Source organism: Tachysurus vachellii, chromosome 6 (assembly GCF_030014155.1).
Source record: "Tachysurus vachellii isolate PV-2020 chromosome 6, HZAU_Pvac_v1, whole genome shotgun sequence".
NCBI classification, from domain to species: Eukaryota; Metazoa; Chordata; class Actinopteri; order Siluriformes; family Bagridae; genus Tachysurus; species Tachysurus vachellii.
The window spans coordinates 11240278-11266696 of NC_083465.1; the positions used below are offsets into that span (position 1 = coordinate 11240278).

The following is a 26419-nucleotide window of genomic DNA, read 5'->3' on the forward strand; positions in this document are numbered from 1 at the left end:
CCCAGTGTGAGAGAGATCACAGTATCACAAATCCTAGAGGGACTACAAACTACTGTGTCTACACCAAAGACACTGCAATTTAAACTTGAGTGGCATGAAAGAATATGTAGGTGACATGACATGAAGGGTTTTTCAACACTAAAATGTAAAATGTTTATCTTGCTGTATTCATCCCACTCCTCCCTCGTTCTTTCCTGAACCAGCAGCTGTTCTGAATGATCCCTAATAACCTGCTTGTCTTCATAAACTCTGTCGAAATGACACCATATGAAATGCACCAGTATATTTTTGTAGCGTTTGTTAGATGTGCTTTATTCAGCTGTCAAACACATTCTTCACAATGACGTCAACGTAAGCAACATTAAGCATTTTACACAATAAATAGGTTAATAACTTAAGACAACATTGATTACTTAAGACCACTTGAAATATTGACTTTTGAGCAAATACTGTGCAGTTTGTTCTTCCAGCCGCAGCTCCTTCACCCGAAATCATCACTGACCATGTCATCTTTCTAAGTGAATATCTGGGATGTAAACTCTCTTCTCCAAACTCCTTGTTAAACACAAAAATGCTCACACAGCACAGCACAGTGTAGCACATTTAAACAGCTTTGGTTTAAATATTAAATCCTAGTCTCAGTCTTGCGTTTTCTAAATCTCTCATCCTGTTTAAACCCGTCAGTAAGCGATAGAGATACGTGAAATATTTGAAACAGTGTTTGTGACTGTAAAATTAGTTTACATATTTTAAAAGCAGAAATGAATACATGCTAAGGTATGCTTTTACAGTATTTTCTGCTTTTTGCCTTGTCTAATGCCAATGGATGATTGTGGATGATTAAAAAGGGACAAACGGAACATTATCGTAGCAAATATGCCCTAAACCTGAAGGTTCCATGTTCTGGTCCCTGTTATAGTAGTAGTAGATCTATATAACGGGCCAGATTAATAATTCGGAACACTATAATTTTATAGCGCACCATGATGACTGCTTGTATTTGTCCTTGAAGATTTGCACTGTCAGAGTTTTAAACCATTTAAAAATATCTTATGATCACAGCAGTCAGCTATGCAGAAAGTTGTGTTTTTCTCCTTCTAGCTCACTGAAATCAGCTAAAGAGTGCGTTAGAAAGTATCTTAAGTGTCGAATCAGGAGTGTTGAATCAGGGGTGAATAGATGGTGCACTGGTGTCAGTTTCAAGGAAGCGTTTAACGTTTTGCCTGCAGCCACTGATAAAAAAAAACAACTCAACTAGTAAACTGTGTTGTCCTGCTAAGGCAAAAGGCAGCATCTATCAAAATGATTTCCCCTTTTTATTATGCCATTTAATTTACCAGTTTAAAAAGGACCTTCAAACAGCCTTTATCAAATTTTCTAACTACTACTTATTTCGCTGGACATAAACTAAATAAATAGTTATTTTTCTCAGTTGCTGCTTTCTGCCTCAGTAGGAGCATGTGCTTCTGAGGCTGTGAAGATGTCCAAGGAAAAGTAACATCCAACCCGTCCCTGCAAACCGTGAATCGTCCAGGTAAACGAGGTATACTACGCGTCCTTCTGATGGTAAATTTGAGATGAATCTAGTGAAAAAGGAGCAGGTTTCTCAGGAAGCGGTGGCAAGGCTCGTTCTTGCTGAAGGTTGTGTTTAAGTCTGAAGCAGGCGATGCACTCTTTGCAGCTGGTGCTGTGACAGCATAAGCCGGTGAACCTGCTCCTTCCCTCGAGCACAAGGCACCATCACACGACCAACCAACACTTCATCTCTCATCTTTTCCTCCTTAGCCTGGTGTGAGAAATGTAATATTTGAAATATGTACCAAAAGAATCTTAGTTTATCTTAGTTTTATATGGTTCTAGGTGCTAACCCTAATCCCCCAGGATGCAAACAGGAGAACACGACACAGTTCATCTCAGAATATATGTAAATTTAGTTCGGACCATGTTGGTGGACTACATCTCATAATGGCTGTTTGCCAACAACCTTATAACACGAAGTTGTCTCTGTGGTTTTACCTTTACGAAGGAGGTGCAGGGGAAAGTAGCGAAGTCGGACGAAACCTGAGCGCCAGGTCTCTGAGACACCACATGCTCTGCCACTTCATCCTAAAGGGCAGGGAATGACTGTGTTCAGTTTGCACCATTCACATTTGACTAATGATGTATACTGGTGTTCTGACTGCTTTTACCTTTAGCCTGTCGAGAGTCTCACTGAGAGACTGTAGCCTTGCTGTCTGCTCCAGGAGCTGGGCACTGGGAGTCACTGTACACAAAAATAACAACACAAGCCTCTCTATGTTAGTAGAAATGTATAGATGTGTAGAAGTGTAACCATCACGAGCAGGTCACAATCTCTAACCTGGAGACTTTCCAGTGATGTCTACGACTTTGACATTAGCACTCATTTGCAGCAGTGTTTCCAGGAGTTGGTCTGTTTTGCGATAGAGAGCGCTGGATAGGACCTCCGGTCTACAACCCTCTCGCCAGCTCAGCTTTGACACGTTCAGTGGAGGAAGTGAAGCTAACTGAGCACGCATCTTCTCTGCCTAGATACACAAACATGTTTGCAGAGGCAGAATGAGGACTGATGACAAATGATGTGTATATACTCTGAAATTTCGGTTTCTGACCTTAAAGAGCTTTTCAACATAATAACAACCACAAGAAATGGAAATATATTGAGGTCAATGAAAGGCTGTACTAAAATAATGCAGTATAATATTAAGCTTTAAAAAAACACCATATTGTTATGCCAAAATTGTCTTTTTGGTTTCAAGGGATGCTTGTTCAACTTTTACTAGGAAACTGCGCAGAATTCAGCTGTACATACTTTATTTTTCATCAGAATCAAAGTTAACTGGAATTTAATATAAGCATATTATTAATATTTGCTGATTTGTCTGTGCAATATAAATTATTATTATTATTATTATTATTATTATTATCCTGCCTTGATGCCCGATGACGCCTGAGATAGGCACAGGCTCCCCGTGGCCCGAGGTAGTTCAGATAAGCGGTAGAAAATGAGTGAGTGAGAGATTATTAATATTATTATTATTATTATATAAAATGGTATTATAATATCATTACTGATAATCTGGCAATCTCAGAAAGGTCAATCCTTTTATTTTTGTCTCACTTTTCTCCCCAATTTGGTCACCTGCCAATTTTCCACCCACTAACCAGACTCCAGCTACGAATTGGGGAGAATGAAGGCTAATACATGGTTCCTCTGAAACACGTGAAGCCAGCCAACTGTTCAAACTGCTTCTTATGTTGCGCCACAGCGCAGTGTAACACTCAGAGGAAAGTGCTATCCCTCGGTTCCTCATACATGAGCTTAAAAACACCCATGATTGGTTAATGATGCTGTAACTGATAGGGAAGAGAGTAACACTACCATCCGTCCCACCCACGGAGCATGTATACAGAGCAATTTTATCCAAAAACCCCAACAACAGAGTGAAATGAAACATTTTATGTTGAGCTACTTGGGAGCTTCACAGACCATTCGGCTTCTGGTTTAATTGTAATATCCAGGACTTCTGGCTTTGTAACCAAATTTAAGACCATATTAGGGAAACAAGTCTGAGAAGTGAAATGCGTGCGAGTGTGTGTGTGTGTGTGTGTGTGTGCACAAGACCTTCAGGATGTTGTTTTCGTTTTTCAGGTGCTTTATGCTGAGTCTCTGAGCTTCAATCTGTTGGGACAGCAGTGGAGAATCTATCACCTGCACACCTCCTGCAGCACACACGCCTACAGCACCTACACATAGACACACACACACACACCAGATCACTAGCTTTGTCTTTTTCATGTAATACGACTATCAGCATAGACATTCTGTGATGGTTGTGTATATATTGTATATATTGTATATTTCCTTGCACTGAATGTAGGACACACATGAGGGCCATTTTAGGGAGCTCAGAAAAGACGAGCAAAAAGGTGAAGAGTGTGTGTACATTGTGTGTCAAGTTATTATGCAAAACACTTATTAAATCTGATATTTTGAAGAATAAAGAGTGCATTCTGCACCACATTTCCATCATTTCGGTGCAAATAAGGGATGCAGCATTTGCACTTTCTTACAGTAGTTTCATAAAAGCTGTTATACAAACTGGAAAGTGCAACTATGTTTATTTAGAACTGATGAAGATTTATTAAAATTTATAAAAATCTTTAGAGATAAAGAGCTTCATTACAGATGTAACTGGCTGAGACGAGTCCATTGTCTTGGTTAGATTCTGAATTTATGACTATGATAAAATACCAAACTTTAGTTCAACAAACCTGATATTAGTGATATCATATTTGATATTTTCGTCTAAACCTGAGGATCTCAGTGAGACTTAAAACAAGTGAAGATGCTGATCACTTTATCGGATGGCTGTTTTTGTAGAACACTTTCCTTTAGTACTTTACTGTCTTCTTGGCAAGTGGAAAGGATGGCGCTTTGGTGCATCAAGGTCATATTTTATTATAATATCATATACTTAATTTTGAAGCATGGCACAAATTGTTTTTTAAAAAAAAAAATCAAGAAGTCAACTTTATACCTTCAGGAGCTCACTAAGGGAAGAACCCAGATCACCACCAATGAAAACAGCTCAGAACATCATACCACTAACTTCTTGCTGGTATATTAGTCTGACTCAACTCTTGCTCCATTCATCAGGTCTATCAAAAGTGGCTCAGCTCTTGTCAGTAAACTAGTCAGATGTCTGGACCATCCAATTCACTTTATAGATGGATTCACTGGAGGTCAAATACCTAGCTTCTGTCCCATACTTGGTGCTACGCTGATTCTGAGGATCAAAGGTATAATGATTGCTGTCTTCTCTTCTGCAGTTAAATCTTTTATACCATAATAATAGCTTTGTCAACAACCTGCTTATACGCCACAACACAATTGTGGAAAAAGCACAAAGATGACAGCAGGAAATATTAAATTCTCTCAGGTGGTTGAAATATTGTTTGCCAATTTTTTTAGGATGAAATCCCTAAAAGTGTTATGAAAGAAATCCAACAAACCCTTCATTACATAATAGTGTGGCATACAGTGTAAATCACAGAGTAGTAATGACAGAGTAGCAATGCAGTTTACCTTTCTGATCCTCTGCAGTGGGAATGAAGAGATACGAGAAAGAAACATATAAAATTCAGTGAAGGAAAGAAGGCATGAAAGGGAAAAGCAGAAAAATGTGCAGCAGTCTAAGAAAACCTGTTAGAAGTGTCTATCTCTGGAGAACACCTGGACAGTATCTTTAAATATGATAGTCTAGCATTTCACTTTTGTACGTAACCAGAATTTCTTTTTGAGGTGCATGAAAACGATGCCATTTTCTGTCATTTTCAGAACTATTATAAAAAAATCATGACATGTCCAATCATTATAAACGTACAGGTAAGCTATCCTTTAGAATGCCATAGATTTTTATCATTCTCACCAGTTGTAATGCCACCAGTCACAATGGATGCAATGCCAGAGGCGGGACTTCCTCTGAGTCCCTCGATGGTCATCTTTGATTGGCTGTTTATCCGCTGTCTCAGCTCCGTCTTCTCTGCCTCAAGTTGGTCTATGTCAGCTTGCAGAGCATCCATGGTTTCTTCAAATTCCCTGCACACACACACACACACACACACACACACACAGATTTGTAACACAAACTACATTTGATCAATAATAATGATTATCAATCGGTGAGAACGAACGACAATATTGTGTAAAAGGTCATCAGTGCTTGTCAGCTTATTCTAATGGTTATTCTCATACTTCTCCTTTTTCTTCAGGAGTGCCTGGGTCTCATCCAGAATGGTCTGGATTTTTTCCACACGTTCGTCTGCGTCCTTTGAAGCGCTGTCCAGCTTCTTCTCTAGAAGACTCAGCCGCACGTTGGCCTCACACAGCTCTTCACCCTACACAGAGGGATGTTTCAACATCAATTATTCATTTTATTAGTAACCTACATACATGTATGCAGCAGACGTACTATGTGGATGTACTATACTCGCTTTAAATTGTGTGGCTACCTTTATTTTGAGGGATTTCTTGAGCTCTTTGATGGCAGTCTCTCTGTCTTCCAATCTTTGGCCGAGTCCTTCAGCGTCTGTGATCTCGGCCCTCAGTGCAGCCGCTCGCACTTCTACTGGTGCCATCTACACACACAAACACACACAAAATGTAGATCTCTAAACTTTACATGGGAAACATCTAAATAAGTTTGTTTCCCCTTAAAGTATTGTTCCATTTGCCAACTCAAGACGTTTATACTGCACCTGTACCATCTTACCTCAAACTGAGCATTTGCATTGCTCCACTTTTTCACAACTTGCACTAAGGCACAGTTATGTCTCATTTGCACTGTATGTAGCTTTTAGAATGTAGCATTTGCACTGATCCACTTTTGCACATCCAGCAATATTATACAGTTTCTATTTCCTTCAATTTTTTTTTAAATATATTTTATCTTTAACTCATAGCTTTCATCACTAATAGTTTCTTAATATTTATGCTTCTATGCTTCGTTGTTACTATGCACCAGTACACCAAGACCAATTCCTTGTATATGTAAACCCTTACAATGCTTTTCACTGAAAAATGAAGGTGATTCTTATTCTGATTGCTATATTTCTTTTTTTATTATTATTATTTCCAAATGTTCAGCTAGAACACTTGGCTGTAACATGGTCCTGCTGTGATAATGAACAGCTCTGCAGTAATACAGCTGTCGTATGGAACTCACCCCAGTCTGTGGCTTCTCCGAGTCGTATTCTCCCTCCTGCATAGCAGTGGCCATCTTGTTCATGGTTGCGATGACGACGCTACAGGACTGCCGCAGACACTCATAGAGGTTTATACCCTGGGAGCCGTAGATCTGAGCATGACAACAGAACAAGATGAAATGCACATGAGGACTAACCACACAATGACCTCTAATAAAGTCTTCCTGGGAGGTAAACTGTTCTGCATTTCTGAAAGACTACTCTGATTGTTTCTAAAAGAGAAATGTATATCCTTACACTCTGTTGTAAGGATATAAACAGATAGTTTAAGGGTTCCCTCAGTAAGCACATTAGTTTGACAAAAGTAAAAATATAGACAAATATTTTTGGAAATTTTTCTAGAATAGACATTTGGTCGACGCCCTTATCCAAGAGCGACTTATATTTTTATCTAATTTTATACATTTGAGCTTTAAGGGCCCTGCTCAGGAGCCCAGCAGTGGCAGCTTGGTGGACCTGGGATTTGAACTTACAACCATCCAATCTGTAATCCAACACCTTAACCACTAAGCTACTACATCCCATTCTAGAAGCCTGGAATCTATCCCAGTTCTAATATTACCAAAATTGCAGTATGTATTTATTAATTTCTTTTCAAAATCATAGCCAAACATAGTGTAATTCCTCAGTCCGTGCCTAGAACTAACATTAGGATTTAATCCATGCTGCACACAGACATACACAGACACAAGTATTGACCTGTTCAGCTGCTTTGAAGGCCATGTCCTCCAGTTTAAGCACTGGAAGACCCTCATGTTCTCCAAGTGGAGCAATGAGTTGAGCTCCTGCTGCAGCCACCTCCTGCAGCACAGCATTCACCCAAGCCAGCTGCCTTCTGCTTTCTGCCAGCGTCTCACTCACCTGTCCACACACACACGCTCTCATCAGCCATGCCTGTCCATTAAATGCTTTTTTCTATGGTCTGCAGGTTCTTGTTCATACATAAGAGATTTAAGCATATGTGTGTGTGTCAGCAAAATTATATGTGTATGCACATGTGTGTGTTTAGACCTGAGAGCCAAAGCTGAGGGCAGCAGGGATGCCTGGAGCATCAGTGCCTGGCATGCGACGTCGAATCTTTTTGCAGAACTGGCGAATGTCGCTACAAGAAGTGTCCAGATCTTTAAGCAGCACAAAAAACGGTGTTTCTTCTTCTCCTCCAGCCTGCAGGAAGGAGCACAGCCGACCTACCTCCACCATCATACAGTCCAGAGCACTCTGGGTAAACTGCAGAGATACATGGATGTGAGTGTTTTCAGAGCTGTGCAGTGTGATGGTAGAAGCAAATAATCATGTACAAAAAAGATCACAACTATAGCTATAACTGTGTATTTGTGTATGTGTGTGCACATGTGTGTGTGTGTATCTCCATGCAAATATGTTTACAAATCCTACTCAACATATTTGATTAATTTGATTAAAAAATGAAAGTTCAGGAAATGACTAGCTGTAATGTTTGCATTATTTTTTTATTGTCCTTATTAAAGTTCTTTTAATTGTGCAATTTAATTCATGCAAATTGATGTTTTGTGCCAATTTGCATGAATTATGTACAAAATTAACAAAAACTCAACCCTGTTACATTTTCTGTCTTTTCACAACTAAAACAAAAAAATTGCACCACTTTTCCAGGTGGATGCACTTTTAGACATATGGAACGTTCTAGATCTTTTCCAGCTCTGTAAATTACCAATGATCTGCCAGCACCCAGCAGCCTGAACAATACTAAAACTAGCACTTATCCAACACTGGGTCACAGGGAGCCTGGAATCTCTCCCAGGGCACGAAGCAGGAGACACTCTGGATGACGTGCCAACACATCACAGGGCATAATCACACACTCACTCACACACACCTTCACAGGAATGATTTAGAAATTGTGATCAATCTTAAGCATGTCTTTGAACTGGGGAAGAAACCAGAATACCGCCGGAAACCCCTGAAATACAGGGAGAACATGCAAACTCCATACACACTGGAGGTGTAGCCAGGAACAGGGTATATGAAGTGGTAATACACACTGGATCACCGGGTACCATACACACATTCATCCACCTATAGTTATGTTTTTGGGTGAAGGAAAACAGAACCTAGAGAATCCCCCAAAGATACACAGAAATCATGTGACATGCCAAGTAAAATATCTGCCATCTTTTAAAACGGACAGATCTTATCTGGCTTCACTCTGTCTTTGCCCTACATAGGATTTAATGTAGCCATAGAAAAGCCATCTGCTTGATTTTTAAATTCAAATCATGTCTATCAAGTCACCATGTGATAACCTCAGAGAAACTCCTCATAATTTCACAGGTTGAGTTATACTGTATGAGGGGAAAGTGGAGCACACGCTCAGGGCATATACTTGTAATCTAAATTTGTTGCCGAGGCTTGGTGTGCAGTGATGTACACAGCGGAGAGGTGCTATTAGTTTAAATCGGCAAGTCTGTGTGTGTGTGTGTGTGTGTGTCTTACTTTTATATGGTCAGCCAGCTGCATGGTGCAGTTCTCTGCCTGGTCGGCTAGATGAATGCTATAAAGGTGCTGTAGATGCAGAACAGAACATAATTTGTGCCATACTGAGTTTCTCTGTCTATTATAAAATATTTATATTTCTGTATAATAAAATTCTGTAAATTTTTTAAATACTAAAAATGATGCCTGTGATAGAGTTAATCTACATACAGAGTCTGAGCATCAAGTGACATGAAGAGCAACATTTGTATCTGTGTGTGTGTGTGTGTAAAAGAGAGAAATACCTGATAATATTTAATAGCCTTAGTAAGTGGCTCCACATTCACAGTTTCATCCAGTTGATCCTTGTGCAGCAAATCAATGAGGAAGTCCAAAGAACGCTCGTGCACGCACATCTCCGAGTAAAGGGAGCCCACATGTTTATATACCTCCACATCACACTGATTAAGGGCACTACAGAGAGTGTAAAAGCATATTCAAGACAACCAAACATTACTGCTGTTCTATTACTTACATAGCATAGGTTCATTGTGTGTGTGTATGTGTGTATGTACTATTCATATTTGTGCAGTGTTGCCTGAAGCAGACTCAGAGAATAAACAAGTCCAGCAGCAAAGCTGAGCTGCTCGCCCACAGCCCCTCTCATCCCAGGCCTCTGAGAGCAGTTCTCAGTAAGATCAAACTTCTCCTGTGCCTGCTTACTGATCAGCTCTGCCTGTAACACCACACACACACACACACACACACACACACACATACACACACACACACTACCTTAAATCAGAACTTCTCTCTCCTAAACAGCGACCACTTCCAGTGTATAAATAAACGCCAATCCCTTATATGAAAGGCAGCACAGATTTATTCTGTAAATAAACCAGTCATTAGAGCTTTTTTACTTCTAAACTTTCTACCCACAGAACCATAACTATTTGTGTTAGTGTACACACTGTGAACTATATATATATCTTGAATTTTTATTATATTAATTCTTTATATTTCTCCTTATGTTTTCCTTTTGTTCTATGTTTATGTTCTGTAAAGCTGCTTTGAGACAATGTCCATTGTAAAAAGCGCTATACAAATAAATTGAATTCAATGAATTGAATTGTTAGATTTTAGATTCAAACATTTCAGATCATATAAATACTACTTTATAGTTTTAGTAAAACTGAAATTAGACTAAGATGACATTGATTTGGTTTATTTGTATTAATGTGATTAATGTGTCATTTTACATCTGTTCAGTTTAAGTTGGCAGTCAATTATATCCATAGTTACTAAAAAATGATTCTATAAATCATAACCACTCTTTTTTATTTTATTGTAATCTCCACTTGTCAGGAATCAGCCCGGACTTTTGGCCATGTGCAGTTGTTATTGTTGTTCCGTGTCACGTGTCTGCCCCACCTTTGTTCACTCCTCCCTGTCTCCACATCTGTTCCTTATTGTTAATTATTGTCGTCAGAGCGGAATCATTAGATAATGTCTAGATAAGTGTCGTCTCTGTTACCTTATCACTTCCTCGTCCTTTGTATTTTAGTTAGCGTCTTTTCACTGTTTTGCCTTTATTATTTATTAAAACCCATTCATTTCAAGCTATCCTGCATACGGGTCTGTCTTCCTCCTTCCTGGTTGTGACACCGCTATTGTGTTGTTAATAAATCCATTACAACAACTAGGGTCTTAAAACACACATTAGTGAACCATAATAGCATTCGGTTTATAGACACACACAAAAAACACACACTCATAGAGTACCTTGCAGATGAGCCTGGGTATAAGCAGCAGGACTAGGATGCAGTCATGGTCCCCTCCATGTCTCAGGAAGGAGTCGGGCATGAATGAAGTGAGAAGAGCCACCTGTCTGTTCGCCTGAGTCACTTCCATCTTACGCAACTCCATCTCAATGGCCTGGGATAAAACACACACACACATTAATACACACACACACACACACACACAGGCAAACAATGGTACAGTTGTTCTTGGAGTGTGTCGTGTGTATTTGTTGAACCTTCGCATATGCTTTGGTTTCTGCAAACTTGATCTTAAAGTCGAAGATCTCTGCAGATTGCTGCTGCGTCTCAGCAGTGGCCTCTTGTTGGCTCATCAGCTCTCTGTTCACTTCCTACACAAATACACAAAAAACACACATATAAACTCACACAAACTTAAATTGACTTGTCAATGACTTACACAAACCTTCTGCCGTTTCTCTAGATTCAAACAGCCGAAGAATTCGCTTTTAATAAAAGATGTGAGTGCTGATGCTGTAGTGTGAGGAGCTGCAGTACCTGCAGGTGTGCGGTCAGTTCCCTGTATTTCTGGATGGTGTGTTGGTAATCTGCCACGGTCTCTTGTGCCGCTTCCACACGTTTGTCTGCCTCTCGCACACTGGCTGCGCTCAGATCCAGCTGCTCCCTCAGCTCCAGCTCCGTCTCTCTAGCGTTCTCCTGCAGCTCGTCATTCATCTCATTAATGGCCTCCTATAATGAAGATACACAGACAAGCACATGCAAGTTTAGACACACAACTGAGAACAGAGATACAGCTTACTATGCATAAATACACACACACAAGCAATGATTTAACCTATACTGTGTTTAACCTATTGTTAGTCATTCTTCAGAATGTTAACTGCTGTAGAAATACTTCTTCTCACCAGGTCAGTAACAGCCTCTCTGAGCTCTCGCACTTTCTCTTCCAGGTCCAGATTTCGCTCAGTTAGAGTCTCCACCATCTCTTCTGCTCCAAGAGCTGCATCCACCTACAACAAACACAAACACAAACCTAAATCAACACGTCATCCATTATATTTATCCTTCCACAAGCAAACTGTTTCTCTAGACATCCCTGTGTTTCTTCAGTTAATTCAGCTGAAAATTTCACTTTGATGATTATAAAATCTCTTGATCGTCTCATCGATTTCTGAGTTTCTGAATAATCCTGTCTCATACAATTCCATCAAATCTTCATATGATAGTACTGATGATCATGTTCAGTTTGTGTGTTCTATATATATATTCTAGTGTTCTCTAGGTGAATGCTGTTTGAAGCACAGTAGACCTGCTCTTTGAGCTCATCTATGGTCTTCTCTGCCATCTTCATTTCTTCCTGTAATTTCTCTTTCTGCATCCTCATTGCCTCCAGCTCAAAGTTCTTCTTCTCCATCTGTTTCTGCAACTTCAAGTGCTCCTGTTTCTCAGAGGCTGACAGGTCGCGCAATCTGACACACATACACACACACACACACATGCAAGAAGATGATTATCTGCAACTACACAGCTGCCAAGGCAGGCTTTGCTACAGACCCAGTGATTGCATTACAACGCACCTGACCAAGGCCTCCTTCAAACGGGCATTTTGTTCCTCCAGTTGTTTCACATGAAAACTAGATGCTGCACCATCAGAGCCTGCAAGTCAGGAGCCATTGTGAATGAACTAGTTTCTACCACAGGAAGAGAAATAATGAAGCAATGCATTTGTGTGTAAATGTGAATATGTACACATACCTTTCTCCTCTATCTCATGTTTGAGGATCTCCAGGTCCATGGTCAGTTCCTCCATCTTTTCTTTAAGTGCGTCCACCTCCAGCTGCAGAGACTCTGCCCTCTCCTCAGCCATCTCTTTATCTAAAGTTGCCATCTCTATAGCATCTGCAGTGTCTGCCATCTCCTCCATATAATGCTCCTTTGCTTCTAAAGCCTCTTTTGCTTCCTACCGTAAAGACATTAGGCAAAATCAGTATTAGATCATATCTGTCCTCTTGATATCTGTTTTCTTGTGTGTGAGGTCAGTCAAGGTGTGTGTCTCTTCAATCTCCTCAATCATCAGGTTCATGGGTGTTGCATTACCTTCTTAACATGATGCTGCTACTAATCACTTCATATATAAAGATACAGCACCTGATTAGGCTCTGTGTGTGTGTGTGTGTGTGTGTGTGTGTGTGTGTGTATATACCTTTTTGGCCTCTTTGAGTTGTTTCTGTAGCTCATTTTGCTGCTCCTGCATCTTGGTCTTCCACTCCTGTAACTGCTCCAGCTGAATCTTGTGCTTCTCCAGCTCTTTAAGCTTAGCCTTATCCTCTGCCCGCTTCATCCGCAGAGTCTCCAGCTTCTCTTCCAGATCTTTCACCTGTGCCCGTAGAGCCTCCTCCTCCTGATCACACACACACACACACACACACAATATTTATCCACATATATAATTCGCTTATTATTGGATGCCTTATTCATAAACTTAACTAGATACTAATCAAGAGATTAAACATTAGATAAATGCATTATGTAGCTGGAAAAATTCATTCATTCATTCATCTTCTACCGCTTATCAGAACTATCTCGGGTCACGGGGAGCCTGTGCCTATCTCAGGCGTCATTGGGCATCAAGGCAGGATACACCCTGGATGGAGTGCCAACCCATCGCAGGGCACACACACACTCTCATTCACTCACGCAATCACACACTACAGACAATTTTCCAGAGATGCCAATCAACCTACCATGCATGTCTTTGGACCGGGGGAGGAAACCGGAGTACCTGGAGGAAACCCCCGAAGCACGGGGAGAACATGCAAACTCCACAAGGTGGAGGTGGGAATCGAACTCCCAACCCTGGAGGTGTGAGGCGAACGTGCTAACCACTAAGCCACCGTGCCCCCCGCTGGCAAAATTAAGCAAAATATTTGACTTACAGTAGCTAATACTGCCGGTTCTTCTATATATGAGCACACACAGCTCAGTCTCTTATGTCCTTCTGTGGTCTATATACAGTATATGAGTATTACACTGAGCCACAACCACACACAATTATGGAAATAAGCAGTCAAATTTAATATGAACCCTTTATTGCTTTAGACCTAAACTGCAAAAACAAAAAACCGACATAAATCTAGACAATAACATTCTCAGTGTAGTGTAACAAATCATTCAAATGAATAGTCAAAGACTTAAAATAAAATATAAATAAAATATTTGACTGATATTACACCTTGTGACATGCATAAATACTCTAGTAAAAATGATACTAATCCCATATTCTAGAAAGATAGCAAGAGAAAATGCTGTATCTCACCTTACTGGGGGCAGAGATGGATGGAGCTCCAGGGGAGGGGAGTGTCCCAACAGGAGAGGGGATAACAGGAGCAGCCAGTGGGGTCTGAGCAGGTGTACTTTGTTCACTGCTGCTCATCTCTCCTGCTGAAGCAGAGCCAGATCCCACCTTCACTCCAACACCCGTACGTGCCTAACACACACACACACACACACACACACACACACACGTTGGGTATCATACAGTGGCAAGTTTATATACTTAGTACAAATGACATTTACGTTAACATTATACATTCCCTGTTATAATGTGCTATACAGTATATACATACATATATCTTGAGATACAGTATTAAAAAAAGGAACACAGACAACAAAATTCAAATAAGTGATGTTACCTTTTATTTAGATGTAAAAAATGAGCTTAAACAATACAAGTGGTTGAAACACACATAAAACAGTGAGTACTCAACATAAAGCTTAGCTCATCCCACATGAGACTAATCACAGGTGAGAAATATTACACTTCCTCGCTTGATTAGAATGTGTTAAACTCACACAAGTAGTTAGTAGAATTAGTTTAAACCTTGTTGTGAATTAAAACTCACCTTTGGCCTCCTGGCCGTAGTCTGTGGAGCAAGAACACACACAGACACACACCAGAAAACACACACATAATGACAAAGCATTTAGAATTTATACAGAAAGAAAGTATACAGGTGTCATGATTAGAGAAATAGACAAGCAGGTTGTGCATGTTTGTGTATGTGTGTGTATGTGTGTGTATGTGTGTGTGCTTTCTTTATATAACAGTTCTAGCATTAACACATTTGTCAAAATTCAGGAACAAAAGTTTGTCTAAAATATTTTTATTCTCTAATTAGGAAAATCTGCATAGCCGACTGGCACCACCAAGGTCAAGCGCACACACACACACACAAACCCATGCACACGCACACACAAACACGCACACACATGCACACACACACACACACACACACACACACAAGCCTTTTCATGAGAGCTCTGTTACAGAGGACACAACAGTTCCTGCACAAACAAAGCTCTTCTGTACCTAAATATGCACACACACACACACACACACACACACACACACACACACACTCATAAACACACACAAACATACACACACAGTTCATAATAAAATCTATATATATATAGATTAGGCTACATATATAAAATAGGCTAATAACTTCTTATAACTCCTTTATAATAATCATTATAATAAAATGGAATTTTAAATATTATTAGTCTTACTTGTCTTATGAATTATAATCATAATCATTTTATAGTTTTATATCATGTGGCTAATCGCTAAGCACAATGCTAATAATCCTAATGCATAATCCTAAACACAATGTCATTCACAAGTGAAGCCTTTTATATTTGTATTGCTGCACTAACAACTTGATCTGCACTTACTCATTCTGTCACACCCCCAACCCCTCAAACCAAACACACACACACACACGATCACTGCCTTTATGAGCATTCTAATTTTTAAATATTTTATTATAAAATGAATATATGAATTATATTTTATGTAGAAAAACACAGGAATATGGTATTAAAGCAAATCAGATGCTGTATACCTTACGAGGAGCTGGCGTCTGTCTCATCATATTGGCAAGTGAAGAGGAAAAATACACACACAGCACACAAACAGTGTGTGCACGCACGCACACACACACACACACACACACACACACGGGGCAAAGAGAGAGTAGAAATACAGAAAGCCTTTCAGTCACATTAACAGAGAGACAGAATGGGGAAAGCAGGCCAAACCTGTAGCAAAGCCACAAACACACAGTAGCGGGCAAGCTGGGTCCAGACACACACATACACACACACACACACACACACAAACGGTGCTGCAGGTAGTCTACTAATCTTGGTCTCTCTCTCTCTTCGTTTGCTGCAGTATCCAAATCCTTGGATTTTATTTCACCAGCAGAGTTTCTTCTCTACTACTCGACTCGTCTTTCTGATTATAGCATTGTCATCTTTCTGCAGAGCAGCCATCGCTCTCTCCCTCAGCATCCATCTCTCTCTCTCTCGCTCTCTCTCTCTTCCTTGCCTCTCCCTTAGTCTCCTCCTCCCTCCCTCCCTCCCTCTGTTGCTCTTTTGTGCCTACAGCTGCCTCGCCATCACATTACATCACAAGCCTCCCTCCCTCTTGAGTGTTAGCCTTAGAGAGGAACAAGGAGAGAGAGAGAGAGAGAGAGAGACAGATAGAGAGACAGAGAGAGAGAGAGAGAAGAGCGGGTGAGGGGAAGGGGGAACTGATAGAAGTCTGCCCTGTATCCTAGCAACATTTCACTGGTAGCTCTCTATGGGTTAATTACATTATATTGTACAGGTGCAGTGTACACAGAGGCCACAATTTTAGCTTCACTAAATATCTTTGTTTTAAAACATATTAATGCACTTAGTGAGGGCAGATTCCACAGACCTGAAGAGAAGAAACGAGAAGAGAGGAGAAGAGAAGAAAGGAGAAGAGAAGAGGAGAGAAGAGAAGAGAAAAGAAGAGAAGAGAAGAGAAGAGAAGAGAAGAGAAGAAACGAGAAGAGAGGAGAAGAGAAGAGAGGAGAAGAGAAGAGGAGAGAAGAGAAGAGAAAAGAAGAGAAGAGAAGAGGAGAGAAGAGAAGAGAAAAGAAGAGAAGAGAGAAGAGAAGAGGAGAGAAGAGAAGAGAAGAGAAGAGAAGAGAAGAGAAAAGAAGAGAAGAGAAGAAAAGAGAAGAGAAGAGAAGAGAGGAAAAGAGAAGAGAAGAGAAAAAAAGAAGAGAAGAGAACAGAGGAGAAGAGAACAGAGGAGAAGAGAAGAGAAAAAAAGAAGAGAAGAGAAGAGAAAAGAAGAGGAAAAAAAAGAAGAGAAGAGAAGGGCGCTGCAGTATAGAGACAGATTGATAGATCAGATTACAGCTCTGCAGAGTGCAGAAAGATGGTGTGATAATTAGATAGAGTTAGTAGGATGTTGCTGTCCTATATATCTAATATTTTTTTTCTACAACTTTGCATGTCACATCCATCTTTCAGTCTACTCAGACTTTTGCACCATGTACTTTAGTGCTTCATAGAAATAAATTAAAGTGGATGTGATAACAGTTAATGTTTGGTGGTCAGGTTCTGGACTTTGGCATACTGGATTCGAAATGAAACCGTAACATGTGCATAATTGTGTGTAAATATAAATATATATATGTAGACAAGGTGCATATGAGCAACAAAAAATTCCAAGAAGGCTTAGTTTGCTCAAATGTGACTGTGTATTAGAAGGGCTATATTTCTTCTTGCATTATATTATTAGAATGACCGATTTCTTAGATTCACAAATCTGACATTGAGTACTTTAACTACATCATGTTTAAACATCGTCACCACGTGTTCATATTATATTTCAAATTCAATGTAATGGAGTAGAGAGACAAGTTTTGAGTTTAACCCGAGTTAGGGTTGCCACAGCGGATTACCCGAGGTGCATATTCGGTTATTGACACCGGTTTTATGCTGGATGCCTTTCTTAACCTTCCCATTTTATCCGAGCTTGAACATGAGATCCTGCAGCAGGACCACTAGGGATCCATAACAATGTTGGACATACAACCAGATTTGCACCGGGCTGTTTATGACACCTATGGCACCGGGCTTCAATAAATATATGTATTATGTATATGTATCTGAAGTCAGTGAATAATTAATGGAAAGGATTTACTGTTAAATAAATACATAACGCTACCAAATATAAAAGAAATACAGTGTTCAAGTTACTGATGGAACCTATATTACAGAAACATCATTAACCGAACACCATGCACTCATGAAACACAGTGAACAAAAGCCCAAGAGAGCTGCAACAGAATTATGACCTCACTAAGAGGTGGCTCAAATATCACTGACAGAACATCAGTGAGTTTTTGTTTTTTATTTACTTCAGAAGGAACAGTGTGTATACTGTACATTACATATAAACTGTATATAATAGTAATATTTTAGGTATTATTATTATAATAATTATTTTGTTGCTTATTCGTTATTCGTGTACTGCCATAAGTTATATGTTACCCAAAATAACGATCATCTTAGCTCTGTTAAGTCTGCATTTCTAACATACATACTATAGTCTGGTACAGCACCCGAGCAGCCTCTGAGCTGAAATACCAACTGAATGTTGATGTTAATACGAAGAGGCTCTGCAGATGTGATTGTAAGAGCTCGATATTTCAGCAGTGACCTGTGGCAGTCTGCACCATAGAGTACAGACTGAGCTCTTTAGTAAATTGCTTCAGAAAGCACAAGCTCCCAGACAGGCACATGTTCAGTTTGAAAAGGTTAGATGTGGGCTGAGAGTTTTATTTTCATTCCTTTATCTTTTTAATGATATTGAAGATGAAGAACTCCTCATTAAAACATTTAGGCTGAAATCCAAACACTTGCACAAGCTTAAATGGTGCTACAAAAAGCAAAAAAATAAAGATGCTGTAATGACGACTCCAGACCATCAGACTGTACATGGTGTCTATTGCCTGCATTCTTTGCATTCTGTAATTATGATATCTACATAAAGTTGCATGCTGTAAAATGGCATGTGTGAAACTGCAGTCCCTTTTCATTCTGCCCCTCTGCATGCACGGAAGCGTCTATATACACATACTGTATGAGTGGACATCCGTGCAGCTTATCGCAAACTCTTCCAGTTGGAATGCACAGGACCAGCAGACAAAAACAGACTGACAAGGAGTACAAGCACACAGTTATATAGGGTGTGTGTAGCAGGGTTTGACAGCATGCAGCGGCCCTTAGTGGAGCGGTGGTGTGTGGGACAGTCGACATTAAGTGAGTTTAGAAAAACATGCAGCACCTTTTTAGGTTTGGCTCCTCGCTGCATGCTCAGAGGAAGGAGGAAGACGTGAGAGGTCAAAAGTCAATCGATCAGAGTGTCCGAGCAAGTGGAATGTACACACATACACATACCACAATGACACACAAACACACCCACTCACTGTTTCTCTTCAATATATGGAAAAGAGTCAGGGAGAGACCAGCAGAGTGTACATGAATGTGTGTATTGCTTGAATCTGAGATGGAATACAGTCTAGAAATATTGATGTCCAACATTAAAATTAGAACTAACACATTAACACTACATAACTATGATTGGGAAAAAATAACAGCACTGAGCCTCTTCCTATAATGTCTAACAATACTGTTTTTTTATTTGTATTATTTTTCTATTTTTTATTTTTTTTTAAAAAATACCAAGAATAATGTCAGTTAAAACCACAGAAACCGGCAAGTTTCATATCTGACTAATTTCTTCTGCCAGCATTTCCGCATTTCACGCTGCAATATGTTCTTAGACTTGTGCTTCTGTATTCAGCTTGAACCACAAATTTGCAATTGAGCTTAAATAGGCATTGCAAAACACTGACTTTGTGTTTCTGATGATTGCATCATTTTTTTTCTGATGCATTTTAGTTTATAGTTGGTTTCCTCTAAAGTTTATGAAACTATTTATTTTTCTCATAAATTATACGCAGTTTCTCTAATTGCTTCTGTATGTTCTTTTAAAAGGGTGCCAATATTTTTTAAGTTGAGTGTATGTGACTGATAAATAATTAAATACCGTTCATACATTCCAGGTTTTTTTCAACTGCCTACACATCATTGAAGCATGTGTCATTGCTTCTACATTTCCCAAACATATGTCTTAAAAATACACATATTGCACACCACTGTACTGCCAGATATGAACCTAAGCCTCATCTAAAAAGTAATATTCAGAATAAAAGTCCACCCACATTAAACTGCGCTGATCATGTGAAAGGTTAGCTGTTAGAGTGTGTATGCTGATGGCATTGATAACATTTTTGTAGAGAATTGTTTCTGATGTATTTCACATTTGTTGAAATGAATAAATTAGGATGGTAAAGAGACAAATATCATCTGTCAGTTTATAAAGAAAACTATGCTGGGCTCTTCCTTTAATTTCCTATTGGCTAGAACATGTGGTACACGTTGGTGCAATGCTATCATGTAATACAGATAATGACGAGGTCTCCATATTTATCATCCATTATAAATGAACCTCGTTTGTCTCTTACTGGAAGATAAAAGTTTTTGTCCTATTTTTCCACAAGCTACATCTCTCCATCTCTCTCCTAAAACTCAATCTCTATACAATCTTTTTTCTCTCTCATCATCTATTTTTCTTCCAACCTTTTCCAGTATACAATCTTGGATGGCAGGTATAGCCACATATTTCATTAAAAGATTGCATTAGACATTCTCTTATACTTTATATAGTACTAAGATCTTAGATGACTTAATGGTGAAATCTGTGTTCAGAGTTAAAGCACTTTAAGAAGTCTTTTGCAAAATAAATGATGTGTATGGAGTGTGTAATGAAAGAGATTTACAGTAAAAATGTGTTTTGAGTTGTTTTGCCAATGGCTAAGACAAAAGAGCTAAATTGAACTATTGAGAGATCCAATGATTTCAAAATTTCAACGTGTAAGCATTTATGAAAAAACATAAATAAAAAAGTGTGTTTTTTGATCCAACACTAACAAATATGTATAAAGATAATTGAATGGCAGCTGACTGAGAGGTGGACTAACCCCCTCTGGTGGATATAAAAGATAACAACGTCCACTTTCTATGTAACCCATTAAATTGACACTTTAACACATTAAATTGTGACACAGGAAGAATGATCAGGTAAAATGGCACACACACAGTCTCCTTCAAAAGTACTGGAATGAGAAGGCCAAATTCTTTTGTTTTTGCTATACACTTAACACTTAACATTTGGATTTATATTAAAAATTAATTGCAATAACACATCAAGATGGAAACCCACTGATATAACAGGCTGTGATGCTTTTCCAGAAAAAACGAGAGTGCTTCTTTCAACTGCTGTTTGTTTAGTGGGTTTTAGTCTACTCTTTACGAGGGAAAATGCTGCCGGTTTAAAACTTTTTCCCCCATGAGGTCTTTTGTTGTGTTGTCAGTGTGTTTTGGGTCCTTGTCTGTGCTGCATGATAAAGTTACTCATAATTAGATTGGATGCATTTGTCTGTAAATCATACATGGAAGCCAAAGCCGTGGTTTTGGATCGGGGCTTATCCTTCCTTTCTCCACACTTCGGTCTTTCCATCACTTAATCTTGGTTCCAAAGCTTTTGTGGCTCATCTCTGTATTTCTTTGTGAATGTCAGTAACATTTGATTCTTACTGCTGATGACTGTTGTGCATATAATAGTATGACCTCTATATTTCTGATCTCCAAGTTCGAACAGTACATTGTAATACCTTCACCCTTGCCCTGTGGAGGTTGTTGGTGATTGTTTTTGGATTTTTCTTCAAACCTTTACTGAATAGACCGACCTGTTTAATATCTGGTATCTTCAATAGTTTCTTTCTTTTTTAGGGCATTCCAAATTGTTATATTAGCTATGCCTAATGATTGTGCAATGGCTCTGATCAATTTTTTCACTTTAAATTTTCACTCTTTACTCAGCTTCAGAATGTCTTCCCTTTGTAGACAGCTCTCTGGTCTTAATGTATATTTATCCATTTTAACAACAAATAACATCATCACGTTAATTCCAGAACTCAAAACAACGGCAGATATTCAAAATGGTCCATTGTATAAACACTCAATCTGGGACGCACCCGGGCCGTCTGTCACGTGTTCCAATATTTTTGAGAAGCAAAAAATACAATGTCATAACTTTTTATTACATCTAGATGTAAATATAATGAAAGCTAATATTCTGATCTGGCATCCTATATTCTTTTGTATGTATTCCATTTATAGCAAAAACAAAACTGTGTTGGCCTTGTTGTTCCCATTTCAGAGTCAACTATATATTTATAACCCACACACATGCTAACACATTTTGTGTTTGTTTGTTTGGTAAGAACTGGCACTCACTACTTTATTAGACTTGGGAGCCTCCAGAATCTCTGTGGACAAGGAAAATCACAAAGACAAAATGTGAAGGCCATATTTGTGAAATCCAACACGGCTGTAACAAATCTAGAGTAAAATAGTATTTAAACACATATATGAAACATGTGTACACTGGGTACGTATAAATGGCCATAAAGAGAAGCTCACCTCGCTTAGGCACTTTAGATGTGGCAGCTTCAGGAGTATCAGGCGATGTTGTGTCTGCCCCATCCTCCACCAACTGGATCTACAGGTGAGTAAAAGAGTAGAAGGTAAGGAAATAAGGATAGAATAAAAGGTGCAATGTCCATTTAAACTCACTCTTACAATAAGTAATGTGTATACCTGTGACTGCCGCACAAATATGCCGTGGTTCTCAAGGCAGGTGAAGTAGCGCTTGCCTTGCACTGTGCCATCGTTCTTGCCTCTGGCCTCTTCCAGAATGACTCCTACCCATTTCCCAGAGGCAAAGAGAGTATTGCCAATGTAGGCCACGGTGCCACGATAGCCCTTGCCAATGACCTCCACTACTGAACCCACCTTCACTGGCCGTCCTCCTCCATCTGAACTCATCCTGCTGCTGCCGCTACTAGTGGTCTGAGAGAAAAAGAGGGACAATACAAAAGGGCTATACAAGCTAAATTCCAAATAATCATATAATCCAAAATACATGCTGTATAATACAATAAAAACAGGGTGAAGCATGATTTAATAGATTTTATTTCTTTAATATCTGCAAAATACTGCTCTACCTACTGGAAGAGAAGAATTAAGTAGTGTATCAGTGCTGCAGTGCAAATTTGAATACAAAGTACAGTATGGCTCAGAAAGAACAACTCAAACAGCTCCTCTATACACGTCTCAGAGAAAGTAGTTCAAATACCTGCATTCATTTCAACTAGCAAGGATGCAGTTCTTCAGAGACATGCTCCATTTTCATTTTCTGTTTAGTCACATGCTGCTCTTTTGTTGCACCAAGAGCAAAAGAGACATTCAGAAATAATGGAAATAACATTCAATCCACAGTCAACTGAAGTGAATAAGATTGATTATGAATTTATAATGGCACTTATCAAGGGGTGGGCTAAATTAAGCATCAAGTGAAGAGTCTTGATATTTATAAGCAGGAAAAATGGGCAAGTATAAGGATCTAAACAATTTCAAGTATTTCTATGAGGGTTGAATTGAGATGGCTAGATGATTGAGTCAGAGCAATTCCAAAACAGCAGGTCTTGTTGGTTGTTCCCAGTATGCAGTGGTTAGTACCAAGCAAAAGTGGACAACCAGTAAAGGACAACCAATGAACTGGTGACAGGCTCCCAAGTCTCACTGAGAAGAGTTGGGTAGTGAAGGCTAGCACATCTGGTGAGATCCCACAGAAGAGCTAATGTATTCAGTAGCACAAATTGCTCAAAATGTTCATGCTGACTTTGATAGAAAGGTGTTGGAACAGGCAGTACATTGCAGTACATTGCTGCATATGGGGCTGTGTTGCTGCAGACCAGTCAGACCATGCTGACCATGGAGCAATGGAAGAATGTGGCCTGGTCTGATGAATCACGCTTTCTTTTACATCATGTGGACAGTCAGGTGCATGTGCATCGCTTCCCTAGGGAAGCCAGTGGATGTAGTGTGATGCTCTGGGTAATGCTCTGCTGGGAAACTCTGGGTCCTGGCATCATTTTTATTTTACTTTGACCCATAACACCTACCTAAACCTTGCTGCAGACATGTAGATAAGTAGACCCCTTCTTGGCAACAGTATTCCGTAATGGCAGTGGAGTCTTTCGGTAGGACAATGCACCCTGACACGCTGCAAAATCTGTTCAGGAATAGTTTGAGGAACATGACAAAGTGTCCAGAGTGTTGACTTGGTCTCCAAATTCCGAAGATCTCATCCGAGCATCTGCGGGATGTGCATCGAGGTCCCACCTTACAAATAACAAGGCTTAAAGGATCTACTGATGATATATTTTAGCAAGATACCACAGAACACCTTCATGCCTTAATGGCTCAGAGCTGTTTTGGTAGCACAAGGGTGACCTTCACAACAATTGGCAGGTGGTTTTAATGAAATACTGGTAACAAATGGATATGGATATGCAAAGTTTTAAGCATCTAACAGTTATGTGATGAGACCGGAGGAGATTGAAAATAAAAATTCCAAGAGATGGTCCACTGAGTTATGATGGTGACTCAGCAAATATTAAAGTGTGACTAAATGGAGAGAGAAAGTGTGAATTGTGTTAATGACTAAGCAAGATGGTTTCTTCGCTGCACCTAAGAAATAATTAAACACTGTGTGAGTCTCTGTATCATTGAGCTGTTTTGTAATTAAAGCTTTTAGAGCAAATCACCCTAGCAGACTTTTTACAGGTGTGCAGTATGGGTAAACTTGTGTGTTTATGTGTGTGTGTGTGTGTGTGAGTGTGTGTGTGTGTGTGCGTGTGTGTGTGTGTGTGTGTGTGTGCGCGCGCGCTTGTGTGTGTGTGTGATGGTCCAGGAACACACACACACACGGAAACAGTAAACGAATCATTTAATGTATCGTGTGGAAGTCCATAACTATTAGATACTTTTAGATACTTTGCTTAAAATAAAATGCAAAATTCAACACTGTTAAAATGTAAAGAAATATTAATGATTAGAATTATAATAGCAATGAAAGATAAAAGATAAAAAAGAAACAAATGACATACACATACACACATTCTAACTGAGTGCTGAATTCAATAATAGATGAATTAACTCTTTGTAATAAATGAACTCACTGAATGACATCATCACGTGTCATTTCAGTACACTTCCGGTCATGCTATACTACCTGGGAAAGCACAGTGATGTTACTCTTTCCCCAAACACAAAGCCACTCAGCCACATGGGACCATCAATATCCAATATCATTTTACATGATGAAGACATATCTTTCTTTAAAGAGCATAGAAAATAAATAACAGACACTAGGTTAAGATATTGACTCACCCTGCTATAAGTGTACCTCTTCATTTGAGACATGCTGCTCCAGTGTTGCTGATGACTCTCTAACCTTATCTAGATGGTAATATGGGCTCTGACTCTCTGTCTTCCTCTGTAACACTCCCTAACTCTCCTGTCTTCCATCACACATCATTCTCTCTCTTCTCGCCATCTGTATGATGGCTGGATGAAACTTGCTGTTTGCTCTTGGTCCAGGAGAAGGCCAGCACCACTGCTTGATGCACAATGATGACAATCAGTGCATCCCGTCTTGAAATCTAAATGTGTGTGTGTGTGTGTGTGTGTGTGTGTGTGAATGGGAGCTGACTAAGAGGACTTGTCTAATGGGAGAACAGTGCATATGGATGTATAGTGTGTATCCAGTGCTGGAAGGGGAGTGCGTTTGGAGAGCAATGTTACTGCGCTAGTGTCTGGGCTTTCTGTGACAGATCCAGAAAAGCCAGTGCTGGGTCCTAAAGCCCTCCATTATACAGAAGCTTATAAATGCTTATAAAAGCATGCGTCAATGTACTAATAAGTGCAAATCATCAGAAATTAGCATTCACACATACATCTAAATGTTAACCCTTAATCAAAGATATCCCTATATATAATCCCTAAATAGTGTATATATAGTGTAAGATATTTCTATTTCTAGTATAAACCTAGTATGTATTTATATATATATTTTTTATTATATTTACTAGTAAAAAAAAATATTTTTTAACTACAAATATTTTTTTAAAATAAAGAACCATAGTTTAGAGCAAACATTAAGAGGACAACATTAAGAGAAACTTTTGTATATTACAAACAGATATTTGACAATTTAGTCACTGATTAAATATCACTGTTTTGTTATTAATTAGCTTTGGTAATTTGGGAAGCAATATAATCTACCGTATGAAGTACACTTATGATATTCAAATATACTTATGTTATAGCACAGTGATAAAACATATATAACACTACATTCCACATTCCATATCTCTCATTGCCATAACTCTTCTACCTGCCACCCAAACTCCTACATATTTAGCCCAAGTTGTCCCATACTCATTCATTTGTATTAATTTGGCAACAGTACGCACAATTCATACACCATATCTCTAATAAATTACCACTAATAATGCATTTCTGTAGTATTATGCTAC

The 26419-nt window shown here is 39.2% G+C and overlaps 1 protein-coding gene across 3 annotated transcripts; it reads right to left on the reverse strand.

Moving 5' to 3' along the window:
- Positions 1 to 312: 312 nt before the first annotated feature.
- On the reverse strand, positions 313 to 25671 carry dctn1b (dynactin 1b). 3 transcript variants are annotated; one of them, XM_060872168.1, is made up of 30 exons: positions 25272 to 25671; positions 22635 to 22886; positions 22458 to 22536; positions 22272 to 22303; positions 19195 to 19215; positions 15926 to 15943; positions 14921 to 14941; positions 14335 to 14505; positions 13222 to 13419; positions 12774 to 12978; positions 12596 to 12674; positions 12328 to 12487; positions 11924 to 12028; positions 11556 to 11747; positions 11276 to 11389; positions 11020 to 11172; positions 9813 to 9973; positions 9543 to 9711; positions 9259 to 9327; positions 7798 to 8013; positions 7486 to 7647; positions 6747 to 6878; positions 6034 to 6159; positions 5777 to 5919; positions 5451 to 5620; positions 3644 to 3765; positions 2360 to 2546; positions 2190 to 2263; positions 2017 to 2106; positions 313 to 1786 (listed from the first exon to the last, which is right to left on the reverse strand). In XM_060872168.1, exons 1-30 carry the CDS (start codon positions 25302 to 25304, stop codon positions 1649 to 1651), a joined length of 3792 nt encoding a protein of 1263 aa, XP_060728151.1. In that variant the 5' UTR covers positions 25305 to 25671; the 3' UTR covers positions 313 to 1648. The 3 variants fall into 3 exon arrangements, with proteins under 3 accessions (XP_060728151.1, XP_060728152.1, XP_060728153.1); XM_060872169.1 differs by lacking the exon at positions 15926 to 15943; XM_060872170.1 differs by lacking the exons at positions 15926 to 15943; positions 19195 to 19215.
- Between the last annotated feature and the right edge of the window lie 748 nt (positions 25672 to 26419).

Bases quoted from the DNA above. Each gene is read 5' to 3' on its own strand.
- dctn1b (XM_060872168.1), bottom strand. From the start codon at position 25,304: ATGTCTCAAATGAAGAGGTACACTTATAGCAGG. The intron at 11,173-11,275 runs GTTCAACAAATA...GTTTTATCCCAG, and splicing joins AAACCAAAGCATATGCGAAG to GCCATTGAGATGGAGTTGCG. The intron at 2,264-2,359 runs GTTAGAGATTGT...TTTTGTGTACAG, and splicing joins CATCACTGGAAAGTCTCCAG to TGACTCCCAGTGCCCAGCTC.